This window comes from Schistocerca americana, chromosome 7 (assembly GCF_021461395.2).
Source record: "Schistocerca americana isolate TAMUIC-IGC-003095 chromosome 7, iqSchAmer2.1, whole genome shotgun sequence".
Classification (NCBI taxonomy): Eukaryota; Metazoa; Arthropoda; class Insecta; order Orthoptera; family Acrididae; genus Schistocerca; species Schistocerca americana.
This window is the reverse complement of record NC_060125.1, coordinates 607,409,154-607,422,632: the sequence shown is the minus strand read 5'-3', so window position 1 is coordinate 607,422,632 and position 13,479 is coordinate 607,409,154. Positions and strand designations below refer to the sequence as shown.

The 13,479-nt window shown below is 36.0% G+C and overlaps 1 protein-coding gene across 2 annotated transcripts in view; it reads left to right on the top strand.

The window, feature by feature from the left end:
* LOC124622286 (serine/threonine-protein phosphatase 6 regulatory ankyrin repeat subunit A-like) overlaps positions 1–8,203 on the top strand; it is a 121,749-nt gene extending 113,546 nt beyond the window's left edge. The window contains exons 5-6 of one of the 2 annotated variants that reach the window (XM_047147955.1): positions 5,637–6,122; positions 7,769–7,943. In XM_047147955.1, the coding sequence (XP_047003911.1) occupies positions 5,637–6,122; positions 7,769–7,811 (529 nt within the window). In that variant the 3' untranslated portion in view covers positions 7,812–7,943. Of the gene's footprint in view, positions 1–5,636 lie in introns of both variants that reach the window. The other variant, XM_047147954.1, reaches the window with a different exon arrangement.
* Positions 8,204–13,479: the final 5,276 nt, after the last annotated feature.

The following is a 13,479-nucleotide window of genomic DNA, read 5'->3' as shown; positions in this document are numbered from 1 at the left end:
CAATCGTAAGAACATCTGATTCACTATGAAATTAGAGAAAGATGGTTGTTTTCCTTTGCTGGATGTTTTGGTTGGACAGGAGAATGATGGCTCTCTGTGGCATGCAGTTTATCACGAGTGCACACACATCGACATATGCAGTCGTAGAGTTATCACCCATCACAAACTATGATTGTACTTAAAATACTTGTTCATAGAGTTCACCCACCTAAATAAAGTGTCCAAGAAAAATAGATATTCTACCAAACATATTAACAGAGCACTATCAGTTAAAACAGAAAACCAGGAAATGGATAAAGGAGAGCTTTTCTTCCCATTTTTGTAAATATTTCATGCAAAGTAGCTATAATCCTCAGTAATTTTCAGTTAAAAGTGGTTTTCTGCACAGCATCTAAGATTTTACTTGCTAGGTGCAATGAAGGAAAATTTGTTACTGTGGAAAAAATACATTTCCAGAGTAGTATGACATCTCCCTTACTTTATGAATGCATATGATTTATTTACCGGTGCATTAATATAATTACTTATATATTTGCACCTGGAGAGGATGTAAGTAAGGGCGATGCATAGCAAAGTATTTTTGTTGTACTTTCCTTCTAATTAAAACTCCAGGTCATACAATTTGTGGATGTTTATTTGTTGATGATAACATTAAAAGACTTGACTACAAAGTGAACCCCTAGGCGAACTGACACTGCATTGCCGTGTTTGCTTATATATATTCCAAACAATGAGTGTTCATTACTTCAATTATTACACCATTGTGAAATTAATAGTTACAATTAAAAGTTACAAATATACAAAAGGTTGACAATCGGATTACTTACAGCATAAAATATTAGTTCATTACAGATGAGTTTTTGGTTAGAAATGGTAAAATTTAAGATTGAAAATTAAATATGACTTTTTCACAATAATGCATTTCATTAATTTAATAAATACAAATCAATTATTGATCAGAAAATATTGCTAACATCTACATAATATATACACAAGTTCTTTAACCTTTTTAATGGCTCATAACTTTGAAATATGCATCCAAACATAATTAATGGAGTTAATTACATGTTCTAACAATGATCAATTAATTAATTTAGTAATGGCAATAATTCTGGTTTACAAATTTGAGTTTGAAATTACAGATCACTCAAAATTACGTGAATTTAAATTTGGTTCTGGTTTTTGATCGATTTACAATAACGTTTTCTAAACTGAACTTTCGAGATCTAACTGCAGTTAATTAACGAAAGTAATAAAGATGCTAACATTTATAACTACTTCTAATCAAATGAATAACATACTGATTATTATGGTTCTGAGTAAATATTGATGGCTCATAGTGATTATTATGTTGCATATTTACATATTATTCACTTAATCATAAATTTTGTTTAAATATCATTCATAGTATTATATAGTACAATTACATAACAGGCAAAGGTGCCATAGTGGCATGATTTTTATTCTTTGTGTAACAGAAAGTACCGATACCTGGCTACAGATTCTGGGTATCGAATATTATAGTAATGCTGGGGGTGGGGGGGGGGGGGGGTGAGGGGCGGGTGGGCGGGCGGGCAGAGGGTGGTATGTTACAGTAGGATGGCTTACCTAGGCCAGACCACATGCACCATGGTAGAATACTGCACTGAATGTCGGTTTGCACTCACATTTTGCAACCAAGCAAGTCTGCTATTGTCAGGCATTGTATCTCCACTAGACTTTCAATGGATTATGATAAAACGATAATTTTGTCCACACCAATGTCTTTTTGAGACTCCATTATTCAAGAATCCATGGAAATACAAATGTTGGTAAACCTAATGAACTGTGACAGCTGCATAATGGGTGCAATCCCATCTTCTCCATGATTTGCTCGAATCAAAGAAAACAGAGTGCATTGATGGTCATGGGAGGCGGTAATGCAGAGGACAACTAATTTCCACAGTTCCACCAGCAAAAGCGCTACTGCCAGGAAATTTGGTCGCTCTGTCAACATGATTTTGATGCATGTGCAAAATACTCGGAGCACACTATATATTGCAGAAAGGAGGACATCCCCGCCAATCTTTTGTGGACTACCTGAGGATGATTGGCAGATGCCCAATCGAAATGTTGTGGGTGTAATTGATGGTAACTAGCTAGAAGCCCAAACTTTTTTCATAATTGTCCTTTAAAATTACCACTCATTCAAAGATGCAGCAAGAAATGCAATGTTTACAGTATCCTCTTGTTTAAAATATCTGCAGTTGACGATGTAGCTCAAATGTGCTTCACTCGGCAAACGTGTGGTCTATCCAGACATCGCTGTACTTGCTAATCATTGCTAGTCACTGTTATAATTTTTTAGTTTCGTGTCAGGTTACAGCTAGGACCACTGATTGCAGCCTGTAATATGTCTCAGAAACAGTTTAGTTGTTACACATCTTACTTCAGTCCCAACATTATGGTGTTACAACTGTTATTGCACAAAATGTCAGTCCATGTCAAGAAGTTAGTTCTGTTACCACAAAGTCACAGTCTGTACTGTTCTTATAAAACATTCAACTTGATATAATTCTCTCTTCTGTCCCAATAAGTAACTTTCACCTTTTTAGTTTGTGATACAATAAGTTATAAAACAACACTATAAGCTGTGTTTTTATAGTGTTTGCAGTTAGCTCTTTTCAGCAAAATCTGTCCCCTTGGCAGACAGCTTACTGCACTGCCCACATATTTTGCCTTAAAGTTCACTTTGGGATGACAGTCAACAATGTGAGAATACATTAAAATTTAATATTTTAAATCTGCAATCCTGGATACACATTGAACAGTTTGTGCTGTACACACACTGAATGCCCTTACACAATAACCAGGTGACTTGGCTGATTGCATATCATATTTTCAAGTTTAATTTTTTGAATGTTAATCCATGATGTGAAGCAATCTAATACATTTAGTTTTTATCTTAATTGTCCACAGTTTGTGAGAATTATATCAAGTTGAATGTTTTATAAGAACAGTACAGACTGTGACTTTGTGGTAACAGAACTAACTTCTTGACATGGACTGACATTTTGTGCAATAACAGTTGTAACACCATAATGTTGGGACTGAAGTAAGATGTGTACTGAAATTGTATGCATAACACCAATAAAAAGTCTCAAAACAGTGGCCACAAACACATCACTTCCTCGGTCATGCACGTGATGTGACAATAGGTATCCTACATGCTCTTCAGACACCACCAATGGCGTTTCATCTACCGACGCCCCGATACATTCATAAAGGTCAACTTGTCTCACTTAGTATCACACATATTACAATGTTTCAGTGTTTTACAATTTTAGTTGAAATTATAATATTACATTTATGTACAACTTCATCTGTAAAGAAACCTATTAAATGTGCAAGAGGAGAAATTACCAACAGCAATTCCTCAAACTCTCAATTACGAAATAAATCTAAAACTGACACTACTGCCAATTCTCCTTGTGCACAATCAAAAGCCAAAGGGAATTGAAAAAAAAAACAATGTATTGTATTAGTATCTACACAAAATGTGGCTAATTTGAAGAAGGAAAAAAAATATCAGAAAAGTTAAGAAACGTTGAGCATTATTTCATTCATATTGTTATATAATTATTGGTAATACCTACTGACTCAAAATATTTAGATGAGTTATAGTAGCAGTGGTTGAGGCACTCTTACTTTTTTGTGTTATCTAGGGATTTCTAACTTTCTGTTGTTTGCCAAAATGTAAAAAATCTATTCTGAACAAAAGGTAGGGATGCACAGTCCACACTGCTACTGTGGCCTTCTGAAGACTGGCCTGATGCAGCTCTCCACACCAGTCTGTCCTGTGCAGGCCTCTTCTCTTAACAGCTTATTATCTAGGTTTCACTTCCATACAAAGCTACACTCCAGTCAAATACCATGAGAAAAAACATCTAGATTAGATTAGATTCAGTTTTCATTCCAAAGTCCCAAAAGTGAGAGGATTCTCTTGGGTGTGGAACATGTCAGAAAGTATAATATAATATAAAAAAAAAGTAAAACATTTGAATGTAGTACTTACTACCCTTATAATCTGTCAGAAGATTGTCAAAATTGGTGAATACATTACAATAAACTGAAACTGCTAATATTTACAGAATTAATATACTGTCAGAATGAAACATTGTTATGCACTTTTTATAAATTTATCATACACAACATACCTAATCTTGACTGTTGTGACCAAGTGCAGTCAAAACTGAAATCTAACACACATTTTTATTTAAGCTGGTCTAACATTTCCTGTCAAGTTATTCATCTATAGACTACAAGAAGTTTCCTATCAAAAAGTCTTTCAAACTCTGTTTAAACTGTGCTTTTAATGATCACTGGCATTTTGTTGAAAATGTGTGTTCCTGAATATTGGATCCCTTTTTTGGACCAAGGTAAGTGATTTTAGGTCTTTATGTAGATTGTTCTTATTCCTAATATTGATACTATATATTGAACTATTGGTTGGAATTAGAGCTATATTACTTGCAACAAATTTCATTAATGAATACACATACTGAGAAGCAGTGGTTAAAACACAAAGTTCCTTGAACAGATTTCTACATGATGTTCTTGAGTTTACACCACAAATGATTCTTATTACACACTCTTGCACACTAAAAACTTTTGCTCTGTTTGATGAGTTACCCCAGAATATGATCCCATATGCAGAGCTCTGCAAGACATTCACCTGCACCCACCCACCCACCTACTAACATAATTACTTCTCTCTCCCTATTTTGTTATTGTTAATCGAGCTGATGCCATTTACATTTTCAGCCTTCTCACTTTTGCTAGTAAGTGTCACCCAGCTAGAAGGCATTCTTTACTTATTATACTATCTTAGTCCTCACTTGGGCTGGTGGTGGAGGGGTTTGACAGGTCAGATATGGGTGGGATTTCTCTCACCACAGATGAGGCACGGACATCCCTCATCTGTTCTGAGCTATGTGCCAACCCAGTCAATATACTTTTAGGTCTCTTTAAATTATTTCTCTCAGCTCTGGCATCAATACTGCTTTCAGTGCCTCAATTTTACCATTCTTATGCACTCTCATAATATGATTAACCCACTAGAAAAAATACATTTTAGAGATAGATAAAGATTACAAAATAATAAGTGTTACAGAGAAATAATTATTGCAAAATATATGTTTACAATAAAAATATTCGGTATTACAAATACAAATTTGGGCATACATTTGAAATTTACAATACAAGAAATGTTACACTGTAGTTCAGGAACTCTTCTAATGTATAAAACGATCCTTGCAATAGGAACTGCCTGAAGGTTTTTTTTAAACAGATCATCATCTACCAAACACCAGGTAGGAATATCAACAATGTCAGAAAATACAGATTGCTACTTACTGTAAAGAAGACACATTAAGGCACAGACAGGCACAATTAAATTAAAAGATACTTGGATAAGCATTCAGTCAGTCTTCATCAGTAAAAGAGAGACACACACACACACACACACACACACACACACTATTCACACACAAACTACCAAGCACACCTTGTGTGTGTGTGTGTGTGTGTGTGTGTGTACACATTGTTAAAAGTATAAAAATGTATTAGTGAACTTAAAAGTTTACTTTAATTTTCAGGACTCCAATGCATGTAGCAGCTGCAGCGGGCAACTGGGCAGCACTTAAGCTACTTGTTGAACATCCACTTGCTGAAATTAATGTGAGGGATGGTAATGGACAGACACCACTCCACATCGCCGCATTTTGTTTGACTTCTGAACATACGCATGATTGTTTAGAATTACTGTTGAATGTGGGTAACATTGATGTGAATGCAAAGGATGACTTTGGGAGGACACCTGCTGATGTTGCAGGATGTGATGCTGCTGTAGTAATGATAGAAGAAAAAGGTGGAATCAAAAGTGGAATGTCTCCACCTGTTCGGCTTTCCAGTCGAAGAGGTCCCACTCACTTGATAAAACCTGCAATTCAGTTCATGCGTAATGCAGGTGATGGTGTTGCTCCACTTGATAGTACTATTTTGTTTGATGGTGAAGGTGAAGACATTTGGCCCAAGCCAATACCTGAGAAGAAGATACTTTTTGACTTTATGATCCAAAGGAGGTATGCAGAATTTGAAGAGTTGTTTGAAAAAATGTCTGTTGAAGAAAACTTTCTGAAATGTGATGAATGTGGTTACACATTCCTGCAGTATGCTTGTGAAAGAGGTCTTCACGATTTTGCAAAGAAACTTCTCGAAAAGGTAGATCCAAATGAAACACATGAAAAAAATATGAGAACACCTCTTATGTTAGCCTGTCTCCAGAATGACTCTCACATGGTTCATATACTGTTAAATACTAAAGTTATCAAAGTAGTAGATACAAATATTTCTGATCATAAACAAAATACTGCCCTACACTATGCTGCTAAAAATGAAAATATGGACATCATATTTGAATTATTAGGTCATGGTGCTGACATACTTGCAAAAAATATGTTTGGGAAGTATCCCTTATCTGTTGAAGAAATGGAGAGGTTGCTAGATAAGAGCATAGAAGTTAGAGATAATATGTTGCCAAGCAATGATGATTTTGTTCTAATCTTCAATTATAAAATGTTGATATCTCAACAAAACCAAAAAAATTGTTTGAAAGGCTGTAACAGCAGTCTAATCCAAAGCAGCCCATCAAAAGCAGAAAGTAAAAATGGAAAATCAGTTTTACTTGGACCCAGGTCTCAAGTAAAATATTCTGAAATGAACTTCTTACACTCACTTAGCAGCTCATGTGAATATGCACCACTCTTAAAGCATCCACTTATCACTAGTTTTTTGAGAATTAAAGATGACTGTATGAGACCATTCCTGTCCTTGAACCTCATACTCTGTGTTGTTTTTGTTATTACATTAAATGTATACATTATAATTGAAGTTGGTAAACTGAATGAAAATTCCACAATGGTGCATTCTATTCAAATGTGCTTTTGTGCAGCTGCTTTTATATGTACCATGCTCATGTTACTCAGAGAAACTGCACAGCTTGTTTTAAAAACAAATTTGTATACTAAAAATTGTGAAAATCTGTTTGATCTGTGTCTGATACTCACAGCAGCACTTATTCTTCTTCATTGTCCTCTTGGTGCATTTACTCAGTGGGCCTTTACTATCGCTATTCTGCTGTCGTGGCGAGATCTTTTTATTGTGACTGGCCGACACTACAAATTTTCAACTAATGTACAAATGTTAAAGGCTGTGTCATTAAACTACCTACAGATTTTAAAGTCTTACATATTCATAATTTTTGCTTTCTGTCTCAGCTTCTATGTAATATTCTCACAATCTACCAATCAGCCTACGACAAATTCTCAAGGTAATAATACTGCAGATATTTTTAATCAAACACAAACTGGTGGTGGAGGAACCGAAGCCATCAATTTCTTTGAAAATCCATTAAAAACATTGTTAAAAACTGTCATTATGATGACAGGAGAATTTGAAGCTAGCAATCTTCCTTTCCTGACAGACATTTGGCTTACTTCAGTTGTATTTTTGCTTTTCTTATTTTTTCTACATGTTGTATTACTAAATCTTTTGACAGCTCTTGCTGTCTCTGATGAACAGCATATAAGGGGCAATGCAGAGATTTTGAGTTTAATGTCTCAAATACAACTCTTGTATGAAATTGAAAATATTGCACTTAGTTTATATACATTATTTAAAAACTGTAAATGTATTTCAAAACATTTTCAGAATTTGTTGTTGTTTTCAGGAAAATCATTAGAGGAAGCTTGCTTGTTTACTTGGCCCAATAAAGGGACACAAGCAAGGATTTCAGGAGAACACGGGGATATTGTAAAAAGATTTAATTCAAAAATAGTAAATGAAGCTAAAAGCATTGTGACAAACCACAGAATATTTTCCCTAGAGAATGGAGGTGACACAGATGGCTTGTCAGCATTGATACAGCACATAGAACAAATACAAACTAATGTAAAGCTGCTTTTAGAGGAACAACATGTAAAAAGTGGTAAAAATATGGACCAGAGATCAAACATATAAAAATGAGTAACACTTCAATTATGAATACTTGAAAATTACTTAAGTTAGATTCATAGACACTCTAACTATTACATTTATTATTGTATCATTGTGGAAGTACGCTTGTTATGAGAAAGTTCTGCTTAAGCAGCTTTAAATATTTTCACAAAAGAAAACACTAAAGTTTTTGTAGCAAAAAAGGGTTTCTTCTATGACTTCATAAAATATGTGTGTTTTTGTGTACCTAAAAAGTTACTCCATACAAATGTTAATCTTGTTGTTTTATGCAAAAAAGATGTAATTTTATAGAAGAAATGGATAATGTTTGAATCTCAGATACCTAAAGTTACTGGCAGCTTGTAATTTGTATTTAGAGGTTGTGTACTAATCTGACTTTTGATAAAATTCTATTTTTATAAATATAGTATAAATTAAATAGTTATTATGTGAAATAAATATTGTTTGTTACTTAAATTTTTCAGCAATATGTGTAATATCTACTGATTACAGACACAGTGGCATTTTCCCAGTGCAATAGCCATCCAATACAATTCTTCAGATTAGTTATTACAAGGTTGCACAGTTGCAAAATATAATACTAAGCCTAAACATAAGCAAAATTAACTACTTTAAGATCTATTTAAACTCGAATACTGAAAGCAAAGGATGGTTAACAGTTTATAATGAGTGTCTAATGTAATTTATTGGTTGTTACAACTACAAGCATTTTGAAATAACTTGCCAACTTAAGTGAGTGTGAACACAATTTGCTGCCCAGTATGGTTAATGTCCAGTAAGATGCATAATTAAACAATTTTCAGAGTCAAAATATTTGGTTTGCACTTTCAAAGTACAAACTAACCTCATGACCACCTCATATGCTGCTGCAAGAAGTTGTCAATAATTGCCACTAAAAAAATTTATGTGAATATTGTCTTCCCCCGTAGTGGTGGTGCACACGCAAGCCCACACACACCCACACACCCACACACACCCACCCGCCCACCCGGCCACCCAAAGTTGAATTAGGAAAAGGGGGCAAAGTTCAGAAGAGTCACCCAGAAACCCGAATCAGGGGAGACTTTCCGGACAGGATTTCAACCCTTCTGCCGGAAGGAACAGCCAATGGCTCCGAAAGCCTGTATACCAAAAACCTTTTTTTTTTTTTTTTTTAACCTACCATTGAATACCACATACTTACAGCAATATGCAAATAACCATGATTACTCACCTTTTGTGCCTTTCTATCTTTACCACCTTCCTTCCGGGCAAAAGTAACACACTCGAAACCCAACACGGTAACCATCCTGTTGTTGGGGGTGGTAGCCCCTCTGACCATGCAGGGATCACACTATTGATGCTTAGGCTGGCGACTCACTGCATATGCCAAGGAGTACATGCCCATCATGGCTGGGACACAAGGACTCCAGGCAGTCGTTATATCTATGTCTACACTGCAAATCACTGTGAGGTGCATGGCAGAGGGTATGTCCTATTGTACCAATTGTTAGGGTTTCTTCCCATTCCATTTGCATATGGAGTACGAGAAGAGTGATTGAATGCTTTTGTGAGTGCAGTAATTGTTCTAATCTTATCCTCACAATCCCTATGTGAGGAATAAATAGGGGCCTGTAGTATATTCCTAGAATAACTGTTTAAAGACTGTACATAAATTAATATTTTTTTCTTTTAGTTGTCTCATGGTTTTATCTAGTGCTCTTATGAAAAAACATACTGATATGTTTAAACCAAATGGTAAGACTAAAAACTGGTAACATCCTCCACCAAACAAAAATGCTGTACACTTTCTCAAATCCTTTGCATGAGCTGTGTGTCTGTAGCCTGCTTTTTAAGTTCCAGGTTGCTTACATACTTAGCTCCAGTAAATCTAGTTAATAATTCATCAGTTATGGATGTCTGTTTCTTTTGATCTCTATTGTTTTATCCATGTTTTGTGCATCTAATACGAAACAGACTGACCCATCTGTTTTTTACCACTACTAATGGAATGTTATATCAGCTTTCCAGAATTTCAATAATTTTCCATTCTCTCAACTGAATGTCATACTGCTTCTTTTAAAGTTATGGGTGTTGGATAAGGTCTAATATAAAATTGTATGTGAGGTTTTGTTTTTAGCTTGCACTCAAAATTTTTAATAATTGTTGGTCACATAGAGAAAGCATTGTTATGTTTACTTAATATTGCTCCTATTGCACTCTCTTCACTTGTTCCTGGGAATGTAGACTTATTAACTATTTCATTTAAATCTTCCTGAACTCTATTGCTATTTGTTACCATTTGTTTATCAGGAACATTGTCTAATAGTAAGGCTTCAGCTATAAATTTTGTTTCTAACAAATGTAATATATTTGGTTTTAACTGTCAGTGAATTTTTCCTGTGTCATATGGAAAAGTCACAGTACCTCATCAAAGTTAAATAATAATTTATTTTCTGTTCGCTAATCAATGCCTAACAGAATCAGGACATTGAACCCGACTACTGAGTACATTGGGTATTCCAGTGTGAAATCTTGAACACTGAAGTTACTCAATAATTCTTCTCCAATTGGTTTACCAGTCATTCCCATGATCCCTATTGCTTTTATTCCAGTTATCAGTAACTGGGGCAAATCGTTCATTAAATCATTCAATTCTAGGAATCACTCATCAATCATACAAACCATGTTTCCTGAACTGAGAATAAGATGAACAGGTGTATTTTGTAGCAAACCATGAACTTCCAGTTTAAAACACATATTTGTTTTGTAATTCGATTCTTCTAAAAGTTTTGCACAGTCGTCTCTCTTTTTATTTTTTGCAGGAGGAGAATGAAATTTTTTCTGAACGTACTTGGAACATTTAGCTGTAAGTTGGTATATAAAGTATTTTCTTTTATCTACAGGTGAGTCATCATTGACTGTGAAATAGATGCTACCGTAGCGTCAACGGTTGGTGATGGCGTTCCTCTTCGAGACGTCATTACCCAGGATGAAACTTTTTTTTTTTTCCCATCCGAACCTGAGTAAAATCCTATCCATGGAGTGGCAGCATCCAGGTTCCCCTCGGAAGAAGAAAACAAGACTTTCACAAACAGCAGGCCGAAAGGTGATGGCCTCCTCATTCTGGGATCAGTGTGGTGTCATTTTCATTGACTTTCTGGAACCTGGCTCTACAATTAACCGGGACCATTAGTGTTTTTCATTAGGCAAGCTGCAACATGCCATCAAGACCCACAGACCACAGACTCAGGGTCAGCTCATCAGACTACACCCTGACAATGCCAAACCCCATACAGCCCTTATGACGCAGGAGAAAATCAGGAAAATGCGTTGGAAAATTGTTCCTCATCCTCCCTATAGTCAGGACTTGGCTCCTGCATGGTAAAACATTTGATAGTGAGAAAGACCTTATTTCCTGTGTCAAGTGATAGTGTAAAAGTCACTCTCCGGAATTTTACCAAAGTGCATTTACATCATGGAAACAATGTTGGGCCAGATGCGTCACAGCTGATGGAGGCCACATTGAGTAGGCTCAATGTATAGCTAAATGTTCCAAGTATGTTCACAAAAAATTTCATTCTCCTCCTGCAAAAAATAGAAAAATTAGAGCCGACTGTGCAAAATTTTTGAATGCCCTTTGTAATTCACTATTTTTATTAAATTTCACAAGCATATGGTTGCTTGTACGTGGCTCATTGAGGCATGTGTCAGATGGCTGCCATGCAACTAATGGGTTTGCAGAGTGTAGCTACAGATGCAGATGTCTACTGTAAAATGGTGGTGAGTTCATCTGAGGCCTCCAGCATGCATAGGTTATCATTGTCTACCATGGGGGGGCAGAGAAGCGAGTTGGCACATGGTGTACAGATGATATTGGGCCAGGTGTTGAGGTGACCATCTGTTCCTGGTGTTGTTGTTGTTGTTGTTGTTGTTGTGGTCTGCAATCCAGAGACTGGTTTGATGCAGCTCTCCATGCTACTCTATCCTGTGCAAGCTGCTTCATCTCCCAGTACCTACTGCAACCTACATCCTTCTGAATCTGTTTAGTGTATTCATCTCTTGGTCTCCCTCTACGATTTTTACCCTCTGCACTGCCCTCCAATACTAAATTGGTGATCCCTTGATGCCTCAGAATATGTCCTACCAACCAATCCCTTCTAGTCTAGTTATACCACAAATTTCTCTTCTCCTCAATTCCATTTAATACCTCCTCATTAGTTATGTGATCTACCCATCTAATCTTCAGCATTCTTCTGTAGCATCAAATTTTGAAAGCTTCTATTCTCTTTTTGTCTAAACTATTTATCGTCCACTTTTCACTTCCATACACGGCTACACTCCATACAAATACTTTCAGAAAAGACTTTCTGACACTTAAATCTATACTCGATGTTAACAAATTTCTCTTCTTCAGAAACGCTTTCCTTGCCATTGCCAGTCTACATTTTATATCCTCTCAACTTCAACAATCATCATTTATTTTGCTCCCCAAATAGCAAAACTCATTTACTACTTTAAGCATCTCATTTCCTAATCTAATACCCTCAGCATCACCCAATTTAATTCGACTACATTCCATTACCCTCATTTTGCTTTTTTTGATGTTCATCTTATATGCTCCTTGCAAGACACTGTCCATTCCGTTCACCTGCTCTTCCAGGTCCTTTGCTGTGTCTGACAGAATTGCAATGTCATTGGCAAACCTCAAAGTTTTTATTTCTTCTCCATGGATTTTAATTCCTACTCCAAATTTTTCTTTTTTTCCTTTACTGATTGAACAACATCGGGGATAGGCTACAACCCTGTCTCACTCCCTTCCCAACCACTGCTTCCCTTTCATGTCCCTCGACTCTTATGACTGCCATCTGCTTTCTGTACAATTTGTAAATAGCCTCTGCTCCCTGTATTTTACCCCTGCCACATTCAGAATTTGAAAGAGAGTATTCCAGTCAACATTGTCAAAAGCTTACTCTAAGTCTACAAATGCTAGAAATGTAGGTTTGCCTTTCCTTAATCTATTTTCTAAGATAAGTCGTAGGGTCAGTATTGCCTCACGTGTTCCAACATATCTTCAGAATCCAAACTGATCTTTGCCAAGGTCGACTTCTACTAGTTTTTCCATTCGTCTGTAAAGAATTCACGTTAGTATTTTGCAGCTGTGACTTATTAAACTGATTGTTCGGTAATTTTCACATCTGTCAACCCCTGCTTTCTTTGGGATTGGAATTATTATATTTTTCTTGAAGTCTGAGGGTATTTCGCCTGTCTCATACATCTTGCTCACCAGATGGTAGAGTTTTGTCAGGACTGGCTCTCCCAAGGCAGTCAGTAGTTCCAATGAAATGTTGTCTACTCCCGGAGCCTTGTTTCGATTCAGGTCTTTCAGTGCTCTGTCAAACTCTTCACGCAGTATCATCTCTCCCATTTCATCTTCATCTACAT